The sequence below is a fragment of the Peromyscus eremicus genome, chromosome 3, assembly GCF_949786415.1.
Source record: "Peromyscus eremicus chromosome 3, PerEre_H2_v1, whole genome shotgun sequence".
Taxonomy (NCBI): Eukaryota; Metazoa; Chordata; class Mammalia; order Rodentia; family Cricetidae; genus Peromyscus; species Peromyscus eremicus.
Genome location: NC_081418.1, coordinates 40,272,457 through 40,294,526, shown reverse-complemented (window position 1 = coordinate 40,294,526; position 22,070 = coordinate 40,272,457). Strand labels below are relative to the sequence as shown.

Genomic DNA, 22,070 nt, shown 5'->3' with positions numbered 1-22,070 from the left:
CCCCTTGGACAAGGTCTCACTATGTAATGTAGGCTGGTCTTGAACTCAGAGGCATCCTGCTTCTGTCTCCTCAATGCTCCAACTGAAGGTGTGCACCCACCACACCTGGCTTTCTGACATCTGATGATGTTGTTTTCATTTACAGGCTGTGATGGGATTTGAGGACTCTTCTCCTTGGGGGTTTAGAAGTACCCAGGAAGAACTTGAAGTCCAAATGTGAAAGTTCAGATAACAGTTTGATATTCATATAGTGTTTACAACTCAACTCAGAACAGGAATTTGTGGGTGCCTACACTTTAAAATAATCCCTTGGAGCTGGGTGGCACACACCTTTAATTCCAACTCTTGGGAAGCAGAGGCAGGTTGATCTCTGAGTTTGAGGCCAGCCTGGTCTATAGAGCTAGTTCTAGAACGGTCAGGGCCACATAAAGAAAAACAAACAAACAAACAAACAAACAAACAAACAAAATCTCTTGGGGATAACAGTCTAATTAGCAAAAGCAGAGGACAGACTCATACAAGGGAGGGAGACAGGAACTGTATCAGGAAACTGAAAGGGACCCTGGTGGCTTCTTTTAGACCACCGAAAGCTTTTTATAAAGCACTGAAACTTTTCTACAACATCAACCATTGTTTACTTTTGTGTAAGCATCTTGGTTAGAAGGACAGCGAAACCCAGAGAGGATAGGCTGTCGTAAGTGCACAGAAAGGTCAAGTTTATAGGAAATTCCTCAGTTAGAAGTCACATATTAGCCTCAGAACTCTAATGCCTTCCTTCCTCTCCCACAGAGTTTAGGGAGCTTTTCCAGAGAACTGCAAATAATAACAGAACAGGCCTTCCTCCCAAGTCCTAAAACTGTGGGGGAATAAATCACTTCATTTTACAAAGGCCTGAGTATCTCTTGTCAACTGATATAGATTGGGTACTACTAGCATCATAGGCCTGCTCTGACAAGGTGCAGATATGAAACAAGTGATGAGATACAGGTTGGAGAAGTGGCCAAGGAGATGTATAAATCAGAGATGGCACTTTATCCAGAGCAAGGGAGCCATGTCTTTGCAAACAGATGCATGCTCATAGTCAGGCTTGCCTTCTAAGAGAAAGACTAGACACACAGGAATGTGGGTATATGTTATCATATGGAAGGAGGTAGTCATATATAAAGAACAAGGTCCAGAAAAGTTAACAGCACATGAAGCAAGCAGGAATCAGATAGTCAAAAGAAAGAGCAGAAAAAAATCTCTAAGGAGCCAGGACCACAGCAAATCCCTCATGCCCCAGAACAGAACCAGAATGGAATATTTCATGGAACAGCATCAGTCAGTGTTTGACCTTTGGGAAAAATCCTTTAGTTCTAGACACTCTGGAGTTGAAAAGATGATAAAATATGGCTTTAAAAGCGATCCCTTTCTAATAACAGAATTAGCAATATTTGAGGAGCAAAGTACTTGATTGGGAGTGCAGATATTTCTATTTTAGTCTTTCCTCACCACCAGCTCTAAGAGGAACAGGTGTAACAGAGTTTCCTGGACTGTGAGACTGTGAGAGCAACTTTGCATATATTTATTGTGAGATATATAAAGAGGCTTAAAAACCAAAAACCCTAGGAAACACTATAAAATTAAATTTCCTTTACCTGAGTTTCCTTCTAAGAAAACAGCAGTGAACTATGAACAAACTGAACTTTGAAAACCATCACGGGTGGGTGCTGAACTGTCAAGGGTGGGTGAGAAAAATTTTACCCTCCTCCCCACAGAAAGCTCTGAAGCACTTGTGGGGGAAATAGAGATGTTTGGAAAAGGCTGTAGACGTCCCCTTTCTCTTGGATGGTGGCTATGATAATGTAGAATAAAGTGATTTCTGCAGAAAAAGTGAAACACAGCTGAGCAGCCTGCTTCTTTTTTCAGCAGGCAGTTATCAGTGGCTCAGTGAGGGTTCCTAGTGGACGTGGCAACCACCAAGTGTGGGAGAGCAGATTCTTCTTTTTTCAGCAGGCAGTTATCAGTGGCTCAGTGAGGGTTCCTAGTGGACGTGGCAACCACCAAGTGTGGGAGAGCAGATTCTTCTTTTTTCAGCAGGCAGTTATCAGTGGCTCAGTGAGGGTTCCTAGTAGACGTGGCAACCACCAAGTGTGGGAGAGCAGATTCTTCTTTTTTCAGCAGGCAGTTATCAGTGGCTCAGTGAGGGTTCCTAGTGGACGTGGCAACCACCAAGTGTGGGAGAGCAGATTTCACTGGGTTCATCCTGGCCAGGGGAACTGCACCCCCTGGATTTCCCAGGGCTGAACTCCGCTCAGCACTGTGTGGTACCCGTCTTCCTCCCATGGCTCTTCTCGGCAGGGAGTAGGCTACATGAACAGATGGAACAGGAGGCTGAGAGGCCACATTACACAGTGCTTGAGGGACGCTATGGGGCTCAGCCAGAGGGTGCACAAAAGGCATAGTTAGATCAACCTTCAACCCCTTTTCACACAAGAGGCACTATAACATGAAACCTAAATGAAGGAGATGGGCCCGTCTGTCTGTCTGTCTGTCTGTCTGTCTGTCTCTCTCTCTCTCCTTCCTTCCTTGGCTAAGCTTTTTTTCCTATGTATACTATGTTCCTCCTTAGACAGACCTAATAACCAAGATAGGGCCATGTTCCTCCAAACAGGCATTTTTTTTCCCCCAACAGCAACAGTTGCTTATAATGCTTTAGTCCTTGCTTTTTAAAAAATGCAGGGGTTGGGGGTCAGAGGAAAACTAGGGCTGTGCAGGGTTACTGAAGCTGCAGATTGAGCTCCCTGGGGGAAATCTTCCCTTCTGATGCCAGCAGGAAGAGGGGAAATAGGTCAGGGCAGGAGCCTGAGTTTTCTGCTGGAGCTGTCCAGCATGAGGGTGTCATTACCCTGGCATCATCAAGGAGCAATTCTGAGGGATTAGAGAGGACGAAGGAGTCATCAGAAAACACTGGGAATGATTATCAAGCCCCTGTAGAGTCGTCTTCCTCTATACCTGCTAAGCCTGGAACCAGGAGAGATGTAAAACTGACACTCTGGGATCCCTCAGAGGTAGGAGGATCATGAGCTCCAAATCAGCCTGGGCTACATTGTAAGACCCTGTCTCAAGTAAACATTGTGACACTGATCTTTTATCAATACCTTACAGCTTCTGTTTTAAAAGTTCAGGTTTCTCCAGCACAGCAGCAAGCAGAGTGCTGGCAGGTAGTGACGGCTCGGTAAGTATATGCTGGCTAGCTGCTCTCCTGGAAGACGATGTCAAAAGAGCACAAATGACTGCTGAATTCATGACAAAGGCCTCAAAGGGCTCTTGGATGGCTGGATTGCTAGATCAATCTTTTAGACAGACATACCAAGGCAAGGCAGCAAAAAAATCATATTCTCGGGACCACATGATAACTGGAGTGTGAAGACCTAGGAGTTTGCACTTTTAAGTCGGTTATCTACCCATTAGCTAATGCTATCTCTCATCACTACTTCTGGGAAGATGCTAGCAACAAGCGCAATTCCCTGTCTGGGAAATTACACCAGATCTCCCTGTCCTTGGCAGTGTTGCAGGGAGTTGCCTTAAAAAGGCAGCTGTATGGTGGGGGTGGGAAGGAGAGGATAAAATATGTCACGAAACACATGCTAGCCAATGGGACACAGCACTACAGCTCAGATAAAACAACAATTTTAAGTTCTATGGCCCAGAAGCAGCCCAGCCTCAAGGTCAAAGACTTCTCGAAGCTCTACATGGGTACCACGAGCCATTTAACCCAATTCAGCATAATCTATACTACAGGGATTATAAGCAAACTTGTCTGCAGCACATACAACTTCTGACATCATTACGCAACTCCATTACACTGACTTATGGTGTAAAAGAAGTCATAGACAATGCACAGAGAATTACCATGGATATATTTCAACACAACTTTATTTGCAGAAAACTGGCAGAGGGCCAGATTTACACAGCCCTAGCATGCACCATTTTGGTAAGGCTGGGAAGAGATGTTGAGTGGTTCGAATTTCCTTTTGAGTAAAGGTAAGAATTTAAATCCTCAGAAAGGCCCTTGGCTGCTCTGAGCTTCAGATCAGAGCATCAGGTAATAACCTGGTATTTGACTTCTAGCTCTTCCTGCCTTGGGGCTGGCAACACCATCTGCATGCCAGACCACTGCCTGGGACCAGGATTCCTAAATTCAGGAGAACTGCAGCCAAAAGGAATCAATGGCTAAGGGGGAGCACCTGGTAGAGGACAGGAAAAAGTGGTGTCACGAAAAGGACAAGAGTGCCACTTAGGAAAATGGGACTGAATGGGAGCTGCAAATGTCAGTAGTTCTGTGTCTAAAGAAAGCAAGGTAATCAGGTCTCAAGATACGGGAGACCATCTGAAATGCAGAAAAAAGCATTGTCTGCCCCTTGCAGGCTCTACATAGGGAATGGGAATGGAAAGGTAAGTAATTTTCTACTCACTCAATGCAGAGGGAGAGACAGGTGAGGACTTGTGCCCTGTTCATTCAAAGCCAGCTTCCCATTCCTTCCTTGACAGAGGTCTGGCCTAGTGACAGTGACCATGGTACTTTCTCTCTCAGTCTAGATCCTTCTTTGGTCATGATGGGCTTCCACTTACGGAGAACCCAGTAAAAACTTTTCCCTTAGTAAATTCAGATTTATAGTATCTGGGGGAAAGCAGGCCAAGGTAGAGAAATCCTGGGCTCAAATGAGATAATGTGAACAAAGGTTTAAAAACTTAAAAGGGAAGATGGGGCAGAACAAGGACAGACAGACTTTCAAAATATCCATTTATGCTTGATTATCAAAGGAATAGGCATAAACCCGATGCTCAACTGCAACTATTCAAGCGGCAGCACAGTCTCCGAGTTCCTAAAGAGTCACACAGCACAGTTGTGTGTGGCCTAGGAGCCCTGCCCACTGGCTCCCATGCCGTCACCCAGCCCTTTCTTCAACAGGCAGGGGTACCAGTGCACAGCACCTTGCTCCTTTATTTCTGTGGAGGAGTAGGAAGGCAAGAACTTTGCTTTCTAAGATATCTTATGGAGCAGGTGAAGTTACTACACAGGGAATAGTAAATAAACAACACTCTTGCTAAATGAAAACCTCCCTTGACTCTCTTACCATTCAGAAAACAGTGTTCATCTACTCTATGAAGGGAAATGCCCAGGAGAGTTGGCTACAGCTGGCTCCTTTAGTCAACATCTTAAATTATTTGCGGTTTAGGCCATACTCCCATTTCCTCTGGATAATGACCTTTCAAAACAGTCTGACCAAGTAATCACATCAGCGCTAAGACAGACAATGCAGAACGTTCATTACAGACAGACCCTAAACAAAGGGCTGTGAAAGATGGGGCCACTACAACCAAGATAAATATCAACTTTGGATTAGACTACGGTTCTGCAAACTTATATGGCAGAGGCATTAAAGAAAGTGGAGAAAATGCCACCTTTTCCACCAGTAAGTATTAAAAACACACAGATAAAGGTAAGGCCACAATAACCAGGAGACAGTGAAAGAACATTTGGCCATTCTTTTTAGCTGTCACCCAGGGGCCAGAAACAAGGCCAGGAAGAAAAGTGGTAGGGGAATCAAGAGTTAAAAAAGAAAGAGAAAAGGGACTTTAGCAGTTCTCAATCTGTGTGTCTTAAGCCCTTTCGGTGGAGGTGGGGTTGTCGAACCCCTTTCACAGGGGTTGCCCAAGACCCCTGGAAAACACAGATATGTACATTATGATTCATAACAGCAGCAAAATTAGTTATGAAGTAGCAATGAAAATAATTTTATGGTTGGGGTCACCACAACATGAAGATCTGTATTAGAGGGTTGCAGCATTAGGAAGGGTGAGAACCACTGCTTTTGGAGATGTTAGTCAAAAGGAAGAGGAGTCAAGTCAGGTGAGATGTAATATACAGTTCAACTTCTCACAAGAGTCTCAGGACCTCCTTCCCTTTGTAAGCATAAGAAACCAGCAATAATCCGATGCTGTACCAGGGTAGTGGCACATGCCTTTAATCTCAACACTTGGAAGGCAGAGGTAGACAGCTCTCTTTCAAGGCTAGCCTGGTCTACATAGTGATTCCAGGACAGTAAGAGCTATATAGTGAGATGTTATCTTGAAACAAACCAAGAAAACAAAAGGATCTGCTGCTACTTCCTGTGATGTCTGCAGGTCACAAACTACAGTGGACCCACCTGCTTTCCCAGTTCCTGTGTAGTACAGTATTGAGAGGTCCACAAAGTCAGAAGGAAAGTCTACAGTATTTGCCCCTACCATCTACTCTCCAGGTGTTGCTAGACAATGTTATGGATTCACACACTAGTGGAGGATCAGGGTGGACACTGCTATCTTTAAGTAATAAAAAGTCAAACTACATTGTGTGGTTACAAGATGTATGTGAATGTGTAGGGCCAGTACATGTGTTACTATCTAGGACTTCTACCTTTCAAGTGTAAGTGCATCTTAACAAAGAGAACAGAGAGCAATGTAAACTTAATGAAATGATTAAGTGCTGCACACCCCAGCCACTGGATGGCCAGCAAAGCAGAAGCAGCATTACCCAGGTAGCTGTAGTTGATATTTAGGAAGTGGAACAAATACTTCTTTAATAGAGGGCTCAGGATTTGTTTGGCCAAATTCATTTCTTTTACTAATTCAAGAAGGCAAATGTTAGGGAAATCCCAAAGTGGTGGCCATGGACAGCAAGAGCACTGTGTACTGCTAAGTGAGTTAAAAAAGTGGTGGACCTCTCAGAGCCTGGGCAGCCCAACACAAGCCCTTAGGGCTGACCTGTTCTCCCACAGCTCCCAATATTAATGGATGGAATGGCTGATGGTTCAACGGAAATAAGATGCTGAAGTTTCTACCCAGGTTTATCCAACAGTGAACATCTTGAAGCCCATATATCTGCTCTCAAGGACCTGGAGTGACCCATGAGAGAGCCTCTAGGAGCATTTGACTGTAGCTCTGTGCATACTTTATAACTGGAGTGGCCCAATAGACCTGACTAAGGAGGAAACAGGGGCAGAAGCAGATCTCAATCCTAAGTGTGAGCAAGGCACACTTCCCACTACTATTTTCTTGTGCTCACTTAGCAGGATGAATGGCTGGCATACTCCTAGAAAGAAGATACATCTGTTGACGAAGACTTGAGTAAAATTAGCAGGTAGAAGGACACCACAGTAGCAGAGAGCCCAACTCCTGCCTGCAAGAGTCAGCCCAACAGGCAGATACAGAAATACAATTAAATTAAGTCAGAAAACCCGCTACAGAAAATGCAATTACTCAAAGATACAAATAAATGTTCAAAGAAAATTGGCCCCTGACAGGGTTAGTCAAGCTTCTAAATCCAGCTGGAGGCAGGCAGCTCAGGCTAATTCGCCAAGGAGGAGGACTGCAAAGCTTAAGCTCTCTGCATCAGGATTCTGGTTGGGCTGGCCTCATGTGCCAGGTTACCAGTGAGGAGGAACAGTTTGGGGATGGCTGACCACTGACACAGGGCTCAAAGAAATAAGATATGGGCAGACGCCGGAATGGCTCCTGGAGGGCAAGGCTGGGTGATGGAAAAGGCAACAGACTTATCTCTGCCATAGCAGGGAAGGGTGAAATCCCTGGAGCAGGACTGTGTGCCCCTCCCACAGAAGCTACGGGAAACGCCCTACCTCTCGCTGCAGCACTAGTTCCTTGGTGAAAAGTGTGGCTTCCTCACTGAATGGCTCTCCTTCCTGCACCAAGCCTGGGAGGTTTCGTGCTCCTCTGGGACATTCAATGCCTGTATCAGGAGAAAAGGAAAATCTGTGAGAAAGTGTACAGAAACTTTCTCCCCATCCCACTACTCTCAGCCTGGGAGGAATCCTCCCCATGCTCCCCTTTGGCCCTTCACGGCTTTCCCCACTCTTCTATAAACGACTTTCCTCCCTTCACTTACACTGCCAGCCCAGCCATGTGCCACTGGAGAGCAACTGCGGCTGGCTCCCAGACACTTCCTCCTTACTATCTGACTTCACGCCAGAACCGGAAGTGTTAATTCAGTGTCCCTCTCCTTTTCAAATAAACACCCCTCTGTCCTTAGGCTGTGCTTTGTATACTAGTACCACCAGCTTTCATTCAGAATGAGAGGCAGAAGAAAACAGAATACTGATGAAGTAGTGGGTGTGTGGAGTCAGAAATACTGGCTTCACGTCCCATTTTATCATTTATTATCTTCATGGTCTTTGCTAAATTACTGAACAAAGGCTCAACTTACTATATAATACATCGACTTCTTAAAGGTGTTGTATTAGCCCAGAAGAGATAACATATGCAAGATATTAGAACAAGGCTGGTTACTTCAGCTATTATTACTATCATCTTTATCACTATTGTTACCACTTTTAACAATTCTCACACTTTGACTCCCATAGTAAGCCTATAACATTCATGAGCACAGAAACTTATCCTGTATACTTGTTTGTTTCCAATGATCGTACTTTGTACAAAATACACAACCTAGACAGCTTTTTCTTTCTTCAATTCAATCACTCATTTTGAAGATACATTTATTACTAACAGTGGTCATATGTGACAGACCATAAAGTATACTGTATTTTGATGTCTGGAGAAGACATAAATATTTCAAAGTAATTCAGACTGCAACTGTAATTATGAAGGAGAAATTTGACCAGGCTAGAGAGAAACAGGAAAATAAAGTAACGACAATTCCAGAAAAAGAAAAGTGATGAAAATTTGTGACCCAGTTTCTGACCTCTGTTGGTCCCCGAGTCTGTGACACTCCGGGGAATAGAGGTCCCATCACCAACAGAACATAGGGTCCACATGCTTATGAGTAAAGCAGGGTGGCTGTTCACATTTCTAGGATCGATTCAAGACACCAAAGCCCAGAAGAAAAGGAACAGGCTCCATGTTTGGTTCTCAGCAGATGTAGAACACAGCTTTCTCTCTGAGCTGCTAGGCTTCCACTGGAACAGATTATGCAAAATGAAGCACTAGGTGGTGGGGTACAGCAGCAGAAGAGAGCCTGCAGCAGCGGGCAGCTTCGGCTGGCAGCAACCAACGTTCTCTCACTTCGCAAAGATGGGGCAGCTAGAAGGTCCTATGCCAGTCATGTGGCTGAAGACCAACAGGGCTGCCTCTTTCCCTGGACTTCAGTGTCTACGAGAGGAACAGAACTCGATTTTCTAAAAGACAGCAAGAACTCCAGGGGCCAAGAACCTGAGATTAACCCTGAAGGGAGAGATGAGGCTAGAGCAAAATGGAAAGAAAGACAGCCCATGTTTTTCATGACATCAATAGCCAAAACCACTTTTCATTTTAGATCTGCAAACTAAGCAAGAGGAGAACTGCCAGGGAGAAAAACAAACGATTCTGTTGAACTATTTTGCCACATACCCATAGATAAAGCACTGCTGCAGAGACAAGAATAATGCAAAAACAATTATTTGGTCTGTTCCTGATCCTCACCGCAGAACTGGGATGCTGTGAGGTGGACTGCTATGCACCAGGGACCAGAACTAGGACCAGCAAGGTCAGAAACTGAGGGGTGGGAAGGATTTTTTTTTTTTTTAATAGAAAGTACCTCAGATCTCAGAGTCTCAATAGTGAAATACTAGCTTTAGCCCATGTTACTTTTTTTGGTATTCTGAAACAGCAAGAAACCGGTCAAGCTGCTGGGACCTCAGGAATACCCTATGGGATCCAGACCACCAGAGATCAAGTTGAGGAAACATGACAGTCAGTGGGCCCAGGCAGTTAAGCCGATCAAACAGAACTGCATTTAGATGAGGGTCCTTTGAGCCTGTGAAACAAGTCCATTCATTCTCTGTGGACAAAAAAGTAAGTTCTTTGCTGTTGCTACTCAGGCTTCAGCTCTTTCAGAGGAAGAAGCCTCTACCACCTTTAAAGTAAAAATAAGTAAACATTCACACCAACGCTTAGCAAACATGGGCAAAGGCAGGAAGAACTTTCTCTTGGATTCATTTCCTTTGAAGAAACCCCTGGACAAAGGGAAAGTGAACCCTAGGGAGAAGCAGAACCTGCGACCAGACCAAGGTTTGCAGGTAGAGGTAAGAAAGCAGGAAGAATCTTACACCACCTGCAGATAAAGGCTATGTAGGCCCGAGAGATGGTTCTGAGAAGAGAGACACTAGCTGCCAAGCCTAACAGCCTGAGATCAACCCCCGGGACCTACGTGGTGAAGGGAGAGACTTCTGCACACACTGTGCCTTGATTCTACACCCATGCTGTGGTGTGCGAGTATGTGCATGGACACATGCATACGTGCATGGACACATGCATACAAGCATGTGAGGTCAGAGGACAACTTGAAGGAACTGGTTCTCTCAATTCAGGTTGTCAGGCTTAGTGGCAGGTACCGTTACCCAATGAACCATCTAAAGAGCCCCACATGTGTATTTGAATATAAGCATATATACTATATATAATTAAATCCTCACAAACTGGTTAATCTTGACCAAATGCATTAAGTGATAGTCTACTGTAGTTCATTACAGACAAAAACCAAGATGGCTTTGGCACTAGATTGAAGACTTGAGTGGGTGGCAACACACAGCTTGAGAAACACTGAAAATGAGATGCAAAGACAAGGCTGAAAGGTGGGCACACCTCCATGGCCTTGGAGCATCCAAACCAAGGGTTTACCAGGCTCCAGACTTGCTTTTGCGTCCAAAGGAATCAAGAAACAAAGAGCAGTGTCTGGTGATGAATAGGACATAGTGCCAATTTTAACTTGTAGGACCCAGGAAGTGGCTGGCTGCTGCTGCGATCCAGGTGAACACATTGAGCAGGAAGTGATCTGTATCCCCTTCTGTCCAGGGTCCATGGAGCAAGGCATCCCAGAGTGCACTGTTCCTTGTCTCAAACAAGGCCTATGCTGTGGGGCTACCATCCCAAATATGCCACTTTCTCATCAATAAAGAGGAGAAAGAAAATAGATAGGAAGAAAGGTTGCTTTTCAGTGAGACTGAGGCAGCTGGTCTGGGCCTGTGACAGGCAGAAATTGGGAGTTCCCAAGAGTGCCTTGGACTGGAGACAGGGAGTGAGTCCTAGAGACTGTCTCTGGCCTATGTCTGTAGTTCTGCATCCTCATATCACTGCTAATAGCTGCCTTTCCTGCTAGCACACTGGAGTGGTGCTGCATGCTAATAAGGGATGCATGGACTAAGCTGTACCTCCAATGCCCCAGGTACAGAATAAGTGCCTGCCTTACCACTGACCCTGACAAACCACTCAAGAAGCAAAAACATTTTAACTTGAAAAGAATACCATACCTAAGAACAATCCTAAGTATTTTTGAGCATTTTCCTTCTCTACAATGCACTGGTGGGATGATGTGAGATGGTATCTTGGATCTGGAAGAGGCTGGTGAGCCTTATACACTCCCTGCAGCTCATGCAAACAAACCTTAAGGCCTGTTTGCTTAAAGGTAAAACTCATTATTTTTCATGCTTTTCATGGGCTTTCTAGTAAATGAATGGTTGAACAAAATTACTTAAAATAAAACACAACATAAAAGAACATTTGCTTGATTTTTGGAGGGCTCAGGATGAGACATGCTGTCAGGACATCATGACTCTGGCTTGTGCTCTGCCATTAAGAACTATTAAATGTCACCAGCTCACAGTCTTTGTCTCTGACAGGAAGGGTCTACAAGGTCTAGCATGGCCATAAAAATCCTACAATTTTAGGTATGTCCTTTTGAGTACCCAAGGCTTGACTTTTAGTGTACAGAGTGCTTCTTTTCAAACTTAAAAGGCTGGGCTGTGGAGTATCAATCTATTAAAAAATTATACACTTAGAGACATTGACTAACTAGTGCAATTAACAAAAAACACTTTGGTCAGTCAGCTTTGGAACAAGAAGAACAAATTCTTGCTAATGACAAGATAATGGCCATATAAGAGAGTCTATTGATGGTCAAGTAAAGGTTATGCATCACTTTGAATATTTTAGAATGAACGTTGAATTTTGTGGTAATTAAGCTTCAGGACTCAATGTGTGTCTGCTCTTTCCTGTATTGCACAACGGGAACTGAGGGAAAATATGGCCAGTTTGCTTTGCCTAGAAGCAACAGCTTCCCAGTGGCCATCAGTCCCACAAACAAACCAGGCACTATCAGAAGGAAAGAGAGGTAGTGGAAAGAAACACCAGTCGGAAGGGTTAGGCAGTGGTGCTGGCGGCACGTCCACTGTGCTCTCTGCTGCTCCTGCTGTCAGAAGAAGAGAGCAGGAGGCATGCAGCAGAGCCTCCTTCCGTCTGCTTGGAACAGCTCTCCTAAGCCGTCCTCCTCGTTTCACTAAGGTCATCTAGCCCAGGCTAGACACTGTGTGGGAAGGTAGGGCATCAGTATGAGAAAGACTGCGCTCATACAGCTAAGCTACCAGATATAATGGATCCCCCTCTACTACTGTGTAAGGCACATTAGTGGTGAGTGAATTAACTACTCTAGAGGTTAACACTGTTAACACCTGACAGACAGCTGGAGTCTATTAGGCAGACAGATGAGTGCTCATCTCGACTGTGAGACTGTAGGCTGGATGCTGTGGCTGAGCTAATGGTAGGGCTTCCCAGGACCAAGCAGCGATGTCCTCCCACACACAAGGTTGGTATTTGTCCTCATCATTCCACAGCTCGAATGGGAAGCCAGGAGCAGCAGTGGGGTAGCAGAGAAGGATGGACAGATTGAGTCATGCCAGTTTCAGGGGAGGTCAATCTGCAGTTAAGCCAGCAATAGAGCTGTGCCTTCACAAAGATGGTAGATGGCAGGTGAATCAATATGATCCTCTTCCTGGAACTGGAGCTGCATGTACAACGTGTAAAACATAAGCCTACTGAGGAACCACAGGAAGGAAGCAATAAACAGAGAGGTACCTGTATGAACAAAGATTTCCTCAGACTCATCTTCCAGGTTCTCGCATCCGTGAAGTGCGATCCTACTTAGGATCCCTGTTTGGCCTTCACTGACGTTCCTATAAATCTGCCTTCTCCCTCCACTATCACCATGAGTTATGAGAGTGTAGTATTTCAACAGAAATAAAACTGAAACTAACAGAGAAACTGCTTCTGAGGGTGGAAACTGTGTCATATTCAGATTTTATTTTTTTCTACAGACACCCAATACACTGTCAAGCAACAGAGCAGATTCTCAAGAAATGTTGAATGAATAGGAGTGAAAAATTCTGAGAAAAAGAAGTAAACATCAAAAGACAGAAATGGCGAATTCAGTCACCACTAACATGCCTTATACAGCAGTAGAGGGGATACTTTCTAGCTGCTAACAGCTTTCTGAGTTCAAAGTTTTTCTCATAGAGACCACCCCCTTCCCACACAGTGTCTGTAATGGACTAGACAGCATTAGTGAAATGGAAGGAAGAAGGCTTAGGTGAGCTGTTGGACTTCTAAAGGTCCCAGCAGGCAGAAAGCCCATTCTGCTGCATACAGGTCTGGAGTGACCCATTTGGGAGACAGAGGTGTTTTTCATGGATACCAGAAGAGGGGTTCACAGAGTCCTTAACTACAGACAACCCAGTCTCCCGTGGTTGTATAACACCTCAAGATGAGACACACAGCATTGCTACACGTATGTACTTCACTGGTCTCTAACGTGTCACATTTGAGAACATGGTTTAAATTCAGAGATAAAGTAATCAACAGTGAGCAGCAATGTCTGAAACGCTGGGGCATAACAGAGATGTTTAGCTTCCAACACTATAGCAATCCCCATGTATGATCAGCACTGGAAGCTAATGTGGCCACATGGAAATGCAGAAAACTGGAGCACCCATAAAGAGAGCAGGAGAAAATGAGTCAGGGTGGGGAGGCCTGCCTTTAAAGAGAAGATAAAAGGTGCTAAATCTGTACAGCTCAGCTAAGCGGTGACTAAGAGGGCGACACGATAACAATCTGCAAATATCTGAAAGGTGTAAACACCAGAAGGGAGGGGTGCTTAGCCTGAGAGCAGGGGTATAATTATTAGGGGAAAGAAAATCCGGACAAAATCTCGGGAAAACGGTGTGGAGATAACTACTGGGTTATAAATAAGTTTCCCAATGGCAATGAGAATGTTGTTATTGGATCCTAAAGCTGAAAGGTGCTCAGCTACCCCTTTGCTTACAAAGAAGCTCGTACCAATCAACTGTGACTTCATTTGCTACATTTAGGGACAGATCTTAATAATAATTCAACTCTAAGTATTTCTGATTTAAGTACTTCTGGCCCCCTGAAATTTTTCCATAATTTCTGTTGATCTAATCACAGAGGAGACAGAACAGTTCTGGTGGGAATTTTAGAATAACAACAACAGGCTTTATCTGCTAGCAACATGCCTGGCAAGTAGTTAAAGTGGGTTTGGGTACAGACACAAGAGGCAGACAGCTAGGACAGGGAAGGCAGACTGTCTCATCGAATGGGTCATACTCCTCCCTAGTCTCTAAAACCCCAGGCAGAAAAGCTGTTGAGTTTTCCAGATGGAAAAGTGTGGATCCCTCTCCCTTCCTTTTATATACACAGCCCCCCTGGAGGAATTGTCAAGGACAAGGCAAGGCAAGAGAGAACACCAAAATAAGCTTCCTGTCACACTGATTGCACTCCAATACCTTTGCCTGAGTTCCTGCTGCTGCAGCTACTCCATTTATAATCCACAGGCCCTCCGCAGAGTTTTTACCCCAGATTCAATTAGTTCCATTTCTGTACCTTCCCTGCCACCTTTCTCCCCGCCAACAAACAAAAGTGAAAAAGCCCCACTATACATAGACAGTAGAGTACTTCCACTGTGCACACAGACCTGAGGTAGGAGGGGGAAGTACTTTTAGATAGTGATTCCTTCCCTCCGTGCTAAGAACAAACCCTCAGACATTCACAACAGGCAGAGGCAGGCAGGCTGGGCACCTGCTTAGTTGTAAGGATTGTGGTTACCACTTAAAAACCGAATCAGTTCAAGTTGTTGGTTCTCAGAACTGTTACACATCCCATGCACCAAAAGCTTGCTCTCAGGTCCCATTCACAGGTTTAAGAACAATCGGGAGGTCTTAAGCTGCAACACTGCCAATGGATCAGTTAAAAATCAAGAAAAAAGAGACAGCACACTTGGTTCTCAGTTTCACATTCCTAAGATGGTCCAGAGAGAAAGGTAAGTGGGGGACCAGCTGGCCCTAGGAGTTAGTTCTTTGTGGTATCAGGCCTCAATTTGTATTAAAAAGTTCAGAAATAAAATCAGGATTTTACATTGCCTCAAATTCTTTATTCTCTCCCTTTTCTCTAAAGTCCTACTTTGTTTCCTCAAGGGAAGCTAGAATCTTGTGGGCCAATTTTGGAACATGCCACTGCTAAAGCTTTTTCAATGATCAGAATAAAGGGATAAAAGAAGAGTGAAGGATCCTAATTAAAGGGATCAAACATCTCAGGTAATTGTAGTCAAGGGAGTCAGAACTGGGCAGGAGCTAAGAATGAATGCTTTTAGTTTAGAGTTTTTAAGGACAGATTTTTATTAGGTTGTTCTGGGTTTGTGATGTTTGATGCATCTGTTGAAAGACTAGGGCCTGGAGTTAATTGGGTACAGGAACAATACGGCCGAGCCTTCACAATGCAGCAGGAACTGCAGCTAGCTCCGAAGGAAGGGAGGGAATAAGAAGGAAGCAGGTGCAGTGTGGTGCCGAGCCGGGCTGTTAAACATACTTTACGTTCTCTGGCCCAAGTCCTACTGGAAGCCCTTACTCTGTTAAGACAGCCCCGTTCTGTCGTCAGCTGAGGAAGGGACACCGATCCTTCCACCTCTAGTGCATGGCACATGGTAGAAGCTCAGTAATTGTTTGTGAACAGGAATGCCAGGAGGAAAGAACTGAGTAGAAAGAATATAACAAACCTGTTACATCAATCTCTATTCCTGAGTTTTGTATGCATCAGAGTTAACACCTGGAGAATTAAAGAGGAATTCTAGTGACACTTATTTCCAGGACTTCAAGGTGAGCTTGTGCTAAATGCAAATCATTGGTCATGGTAAGTGGAAGAGACAAGGAAGGGCTGGCTTAGAGGCTGACACTAGATTTCTCATTCTCAGTCGAGCTGGGCAGCATGCAGAACCCGCTCCTCCAAACCTGATTTACAGCCAGCTTTAGACACCGAAGAATCACTCCCCAAAGGGAGAAAGGGAGGAAAGCTTTTCAGATGGAGCTGGCATAGCAGATAACAATCAAGCCTGCACTGGAACAACCTTTTATAATTCTACCTATTGCAGAGCAAGATCAGAAAACAATTGAGTTTTAAAGAGAAAAAAATTCTCCCTGATTAATGAGGCCTTTCCCTTCCCATGGCACCCCAAGAGCATAGCTTTTAAAAAAAAAGGTGGCAGGCTGTCTCTGGGGTGTTTTGGGGAGGGGCTAGCTGTGGCAGGCTGTGGTTTCCCACACTCAACTGGGGGACTGCAATGATGGGCCTGTCAACTAAGTAGGAGACTAGAACAACTAGGCACGGGATGATGTGGTACCCTCTGCTATGTCCTTCCTGGAGTTTCTCCTCATCATCCACATCAAAAACAGCCTGTCTTTGTATTAGCAGGCAGAAAACGAAGAATTCTGAGGTAAAAAAGTGGAGCCACGATAGCCTTTCAAGTACCAAGAAGGCGCCTACAAGGCGCTGGCTTTTATGTAACAGGCTGTGGAGACAGCTTCCCCCTAGAACAAACATCCTGCACCCGAGCAAGGAGGGGGAGTTGGTTTCTATGAGAACCTCAACTTTGCTTTTACTGACTTATTTTAAACATGGAACTTTATCTTTGAATCAAACAAAACTTAGATTTACCCCCCCCCCCCTTTCATTTCTGGTACCAAAGAGTTCCCTGTCTTGGTTTCTTTTATTCTATACTAATGGATAAAGAGAAAAATTTGAATTTACCATCCAGACTCTGAAAGACATTAGCTTCAGGGTAGAGAAAAAGCCACAGGAAATATCCACGTGGCTCTTGCAAGTACAAGCTTCCAGAAGGTATTCTGGCACACACCTGGCAGCCAAATGTAAAAGCTACTTACTTGCATAAATTTAGAGTGACTTTTTCTAAACCAAGCTGTGTTGTGTTATTTGAACAAAATGGTTTTGAGATGTGTTCAGTGTACTTCCAAACTATTGCCTTTCTTGAGCGTTCACTCAATGACAATTGCTCTGGGCTCCTCCTCCTGAGGAGAGTGAACTCCAAATGTTTAGAAATTAGTACACTCAGCTAGCAGAATGGAGGAAGAAGAAAACCAGCGAGTGTCAGAAATACTAAGGCCCATGAATAGAGAGAATGGATTAAAAAACACAAGAGCAAGAGTCCTTTCTCTTACTAACTTTAAAGAAACAAGGAAAAGAAGAAAATAAAGGAAGAGCCAACAGCCAGGAAACAGGGAAGCAAAGGCATTCTGAAGAGAGAGTGCTCTCTAAGGGGACAGACTGATCTCAGACATACAGACACAGCACATCCTGATAAGTGAAGCAGCTTGCATTCTGGGGCACGGGTGAAGAATGATATTCCTTTTCCTTTTGCTTTTCTCTTGAGACAGAGTCCCCATATGTAGCCCAGGCTGGCCTGGGACTTATGAACTTCCTGCAGCTACCCCCCCTCCCCGCCCGCCCGCCCCAGTGCTGAAGTGCTGGAATTACAGGTTCTGTCTCTTGCCTACTCCCTTCTTTTCGGGTGACTCTGAAGAGGGGTCAACAGTTAATGTCCCGAGAGCTGAGTCTGCCCACCATCTGTTGTTTCTTCTAGATAGAGTCTTACTATATAATCCCGACTAGCTAGAACTTGTTGTATACACCAGGCTGGCCTCTAACTTCTAAGAACCGCCGGCTGACCCACCATTTATTTTTGTATAGCTCACAAATTAGGACACAGTTTCCATACTTTTGGGGGGCTGACCAAAAAAAAAAAAATCAGAAGAATAATATTTTGTGGTATTTGACAATCATGAGATTCAGATGTCAGTGTCTGTGAGTGAAACTTTGTCGAAAGATGGCCACATTCACTTGTTGTCTATGGCTGTTTTAATGGTATAAAGACAGCTGAATAGTCTGACAGAGACCATAAGGCCTAAGAAGCCTAAATTATTTATTGTCTGGCCCTTTACAGAAAAGTTTGTCCAGGATGTCATTTGCTATAGAAACAAAATAGAAAGAGAAAACCACCAGGCAGCAGAGGGTTCACCTCCTAGAGTTCCAACAGTAGACACAACAAGCCATTAGAACAGTGTAACTCACCCATCACTGCTCCCTGATTCCTGATCAGATCTCCCCATGCAGTTCAAACCTGGAGCACACATCCCTAAGCAGCTGCCTGTCTTGGTGCCTCACCTCAGCTCTCCCACCTCCCGCCACACCCACTGACACAAATTCTCGCTCCTGTAGCGGGGTCATACTCAGGTTGCTTTTCTACTCCCAGAACCAAGAGGTCCTACAGATGTCCTGACAGCACTCTGTATGTGTTATCCCTCAGAGGGCTCTTCCCCACCTAGCTTCCCTCTAGTTGTTCCAGCATCCAGGGCTGCATGATCTGTCTCCTGTCATGTAGTCGAGCCTGGCCTGGAACAGTCAGAGATGACCTCGAAATTCTGATCTTCTCATTCTTCCCAAGTACTGGGATCATAGGTATACACTGCCACAGCTGGTTTTTGTGCAGTGGTGGGGATCAAACTGAGGGCTTTGTTTATGATATTCCAGTACCCTACCCCCCTTGCTTTTTTGAGACAGGGTCTTACTATGCTTACTATGTAGCCTTGGCTGTCCAGGAACTCTGTGTAGACCAGGCTAGCCTTGAACCCACAGAGATCTGCCTGCCTGGTACTGTGATTAAGGGTCTGTACCACAACTCCTGGTTGTGCCCTCCCTCTGTAGCCTCATTCCTATCCCCATCCACCCTCACCTTGCCTTGTGGTGATGATCATGGAGAACAAGACTCAGAATCCTGAACTGCCCTCCAAGCACTAAACTCCATTTCCGAATGTCTGACAGAGGTTCCCCCTGGGTGTCCAATTAATAGCTCGGATTCAGTGCACCTAAGCTAAACTCTCCTTTGGCTGCTTCTCATCCTGTGCCCTTGCTTCTGGTTTTATCACCCTTCTCATGTTGGAAAGCACTCGCTATTCCTTGTTTCTCTCCTTCTCTACCCACATGAACCGGTGCTTGCTCTGCCAAGAATCTTCTGGTTTCCCCGCCCGCCCTCCATTTTCCTCTATAGAGATTTTTCATCCACACAGCTACCAGAATAATCTCCTAAAGCACACGTTTTGCTCAAAACCCTTGAGTGGCATCCTATACTTCACCAAATAATATCAGAATTCAACAATAAATATCAGAATTCAACAATCTGACATTCCAGGCCCTGTAAGACTTTGTGTAATTCCTTGGGACCATATAAAACCTTTACTACCCATTTGACAGCCTTCAAATATTTGAAGACACAACATCTATTTTTTCTCATCCTTACATCTTATTTTCTCTAGGCTAAACATTCTCAAGACCCCCACGGGAAAAGAGTTCTGATTTCCTACCATCTCATTCGTTTCCCTCTTTAAACTTACATAATATGAAGTCTTCCATCTGGAAATCTCTTTCTGGTTGATTTAATTAAAAAGGTCTAAAGGGTGTGGAGTGTACAGTGGGGAGCATTTTCCTTTTGCACTCCTGAGAGTCAGTTCAGGAGCTTAGAGATGTGTAGACTTGGGGGAAGACTTGGGGGCGGGGAAGGTAAAGATGGTGTATGATTCTTACCCTGCTCTAGGCAGGAAGCTACAGCAGCGACACAGCAGGACTTAGCCAGCTGAGGAAAAGACCTCTCTAGAGGTGGGGGAAGTGGGACCTGTCTTCTCAGAGGCTTCTGGCCTTCACTGGCCCTCTTTCCAGCCCATTTCCATTTTCATCTCTCAGCAGCAGCCCAAGGCACAGTGGAGACCCTGGTGGTGTTGTGACAAGCAGCCTATTCATTTCCTTCTCTCAGCCAAGCTCTCTGGGGATAAAGAGGAACAGCAAATCCAAACCACTGCCCAGAATCCACTTTGCAGAATTCAGAGAAAGACTGCTCTACGGAAGCAATTATATCCTGTTTGGAAGACCTGAGGGGGAACGAAAAGGATCTTTAGTTTTCACTCATGCCATAGCACTGCAGTGAAGACCATCTTGGGCACTGTAGCCAGTGCTCAGGGAAGGATGGCTTAATGTGTACTAGGTAGGGCTCCTGTCACATAGGAGCAACAGGGTTTGCACTGTGACGCTGAACAGAAGGCTTCAACTGGGAAATGGGAGAAAGATGAAAGCAGCAAGAAGGAAGCATCAGATCCCAGAAAGACCAGCTTCCCGAGATGAACCTGGAGGGTGTTGTGCTTGTCCATCCAGGGCCAGAAGACTGCCCTGACACACATACATACCACTGTACTACTGAGGAAGGTCCGGGCCCACACTCAGGACTCACACAAGTCAGTTTTGGGGTTGGGGCGGTAGAGTGCTTAGGGCTGCAGGGAGAGTGAAATTTCCTGAACACAGCTCTCAGTCCAGCTCATTCCTTGATAATGATGCCTGGTGCATAACCACAGCCAAAGAGTGCAGGTGTGGGGCAGGGTGCGGGGCGGGGGGATAGGATGCAAGATCATGTGTGCAAAGAAGGGGAAGAATAGTGAGGGAGAGGGGCTGAAGAAATAGTACTGGCCTTTCCTAGGGCTGAAATCATATACAGGAGCCTAACATGGGAGATGGTGACTGTTCTAAAGATCCTGGTCACTCAGAAAGCTTGAGACCAGGCTGTGCCTGCCTATCACAGGAGGACAGTGGAGCAGGACAGCCATAGCTGGACCTTTCAACTTTGCTCATACCTGGTCCTGGGAGAAGGGTTATTCTCTTCTAGGCATATTCTGCAGGTCTCCTCCAAAGTCCTATACTGTATGCCTGCTCCTTTTCACCATCCTGCACACCTGGGTAGATGGTGGCTTTCTCTCTACCTCTATCATGTATGCAAGTATGCAAGCAAGCAAGCAAGCAAGCAAGCTCATTGCTGCTTCTAAGCTGTGCCTCCATCCATGTCTTTTCTACTATGCCCAATGCTAGAGTATATGCAAGGGGTGGCTGGTGATAAGATCCCTAAATTATAAAGAGAAATATAGGGCTACAAGTCCTTGCAGAACCTTGGAGGAACTGGGAAGCCACATGCTATGTGGTTATCTATTTGATGAAATAAAGTATTTGATGTAATAACAAATATTATTTGTGCCCACAGGTTTGGTCACTAACATAATTAATTATATGTCTTCTTTGAATAGAAAACAAAGCAAAATAAAAGTGGCCAGTCTTAGACAGGTATCTTTCTGGGCTTTGCCTTCCACAATTTATTAAGTATCTGGACATCTCATAGCCCACTAACGGTTCCCTCTAGATCAGAAGAAAGCGATTAAATCTCTGAACACGAAATGCTAATGCTAGGGCTATATAACCACGCATGTGTCAGCAATTCCATCCCAGGCAGCCTTTCTAGGAGGTACTAGTTCCTGAATGGCAAAGAGGACAGCTGTCAGTAAAGGGCGGGCCTGATGAGGCAAATTCCACAGCACAACAGCCACAAGAAAAACAAAACCAAGGTAAGTGTTTCATACGGAGGCTGCTGCACCTAAGGTCACTAAACTAGAGCATCCTTTTTTTTGTGACTCACCCAGCCTGAGCAGACAGTTGTTCATTCTGGAGTCAGGAGGACAGTGGGTGCTTGGTAGGGGATATCTTCTAGCCAGCCTAGAGTATGAAGCTCCGTCAATAATGACAGTAGTCTTCTCTGGACTGCAAGAGTATGGACTTATTACTTCTCTGCATACCCAGACACCTACCTGCTCCATACCTAGGGAGCAAGAGAGCATCAGATCTCTCTTCCAGAGCAGCCTGGTGAACAAACACCACAGATCCACTAGGGATCTGCAGGGCAGGCAGGAGTGAGGAAACAGTGTGAGAAACTCCAAGGGATCACGATGGATCGAAACCACTGAAGTGACCTTGTGTGTTCAGAGAGACCTGGCAAGTATAATTTGTAGGCCCCTACGTTCTTATTTCCCTTACCA

At 45.1% G+C, this 22,070-nt stretch overlaps 1 protein-coding gene across 1 annotated transcript in view; it reads right to left on the bottom strand.

Moving 5' to 3' along the window:
* Positions 1-22,070, bottom strand: part of Snd1 (staphylococcal nuclease and tudor domain containing 1) — a 427,841-nt gene that overhangs the window by 88,972 nt on the left and 316,799 nt on the right. The window contains exon 16 of the mRNA XM_059257458.1: positions 7,662-7,771. Within this exon, the coding sequence (XP_059113441.1) occupies positions 7,662-7,771 (110 nt within the window). The remainder of the gene's footprint in view (positions 1-7,661; positions 7,772-22,070) is intronic.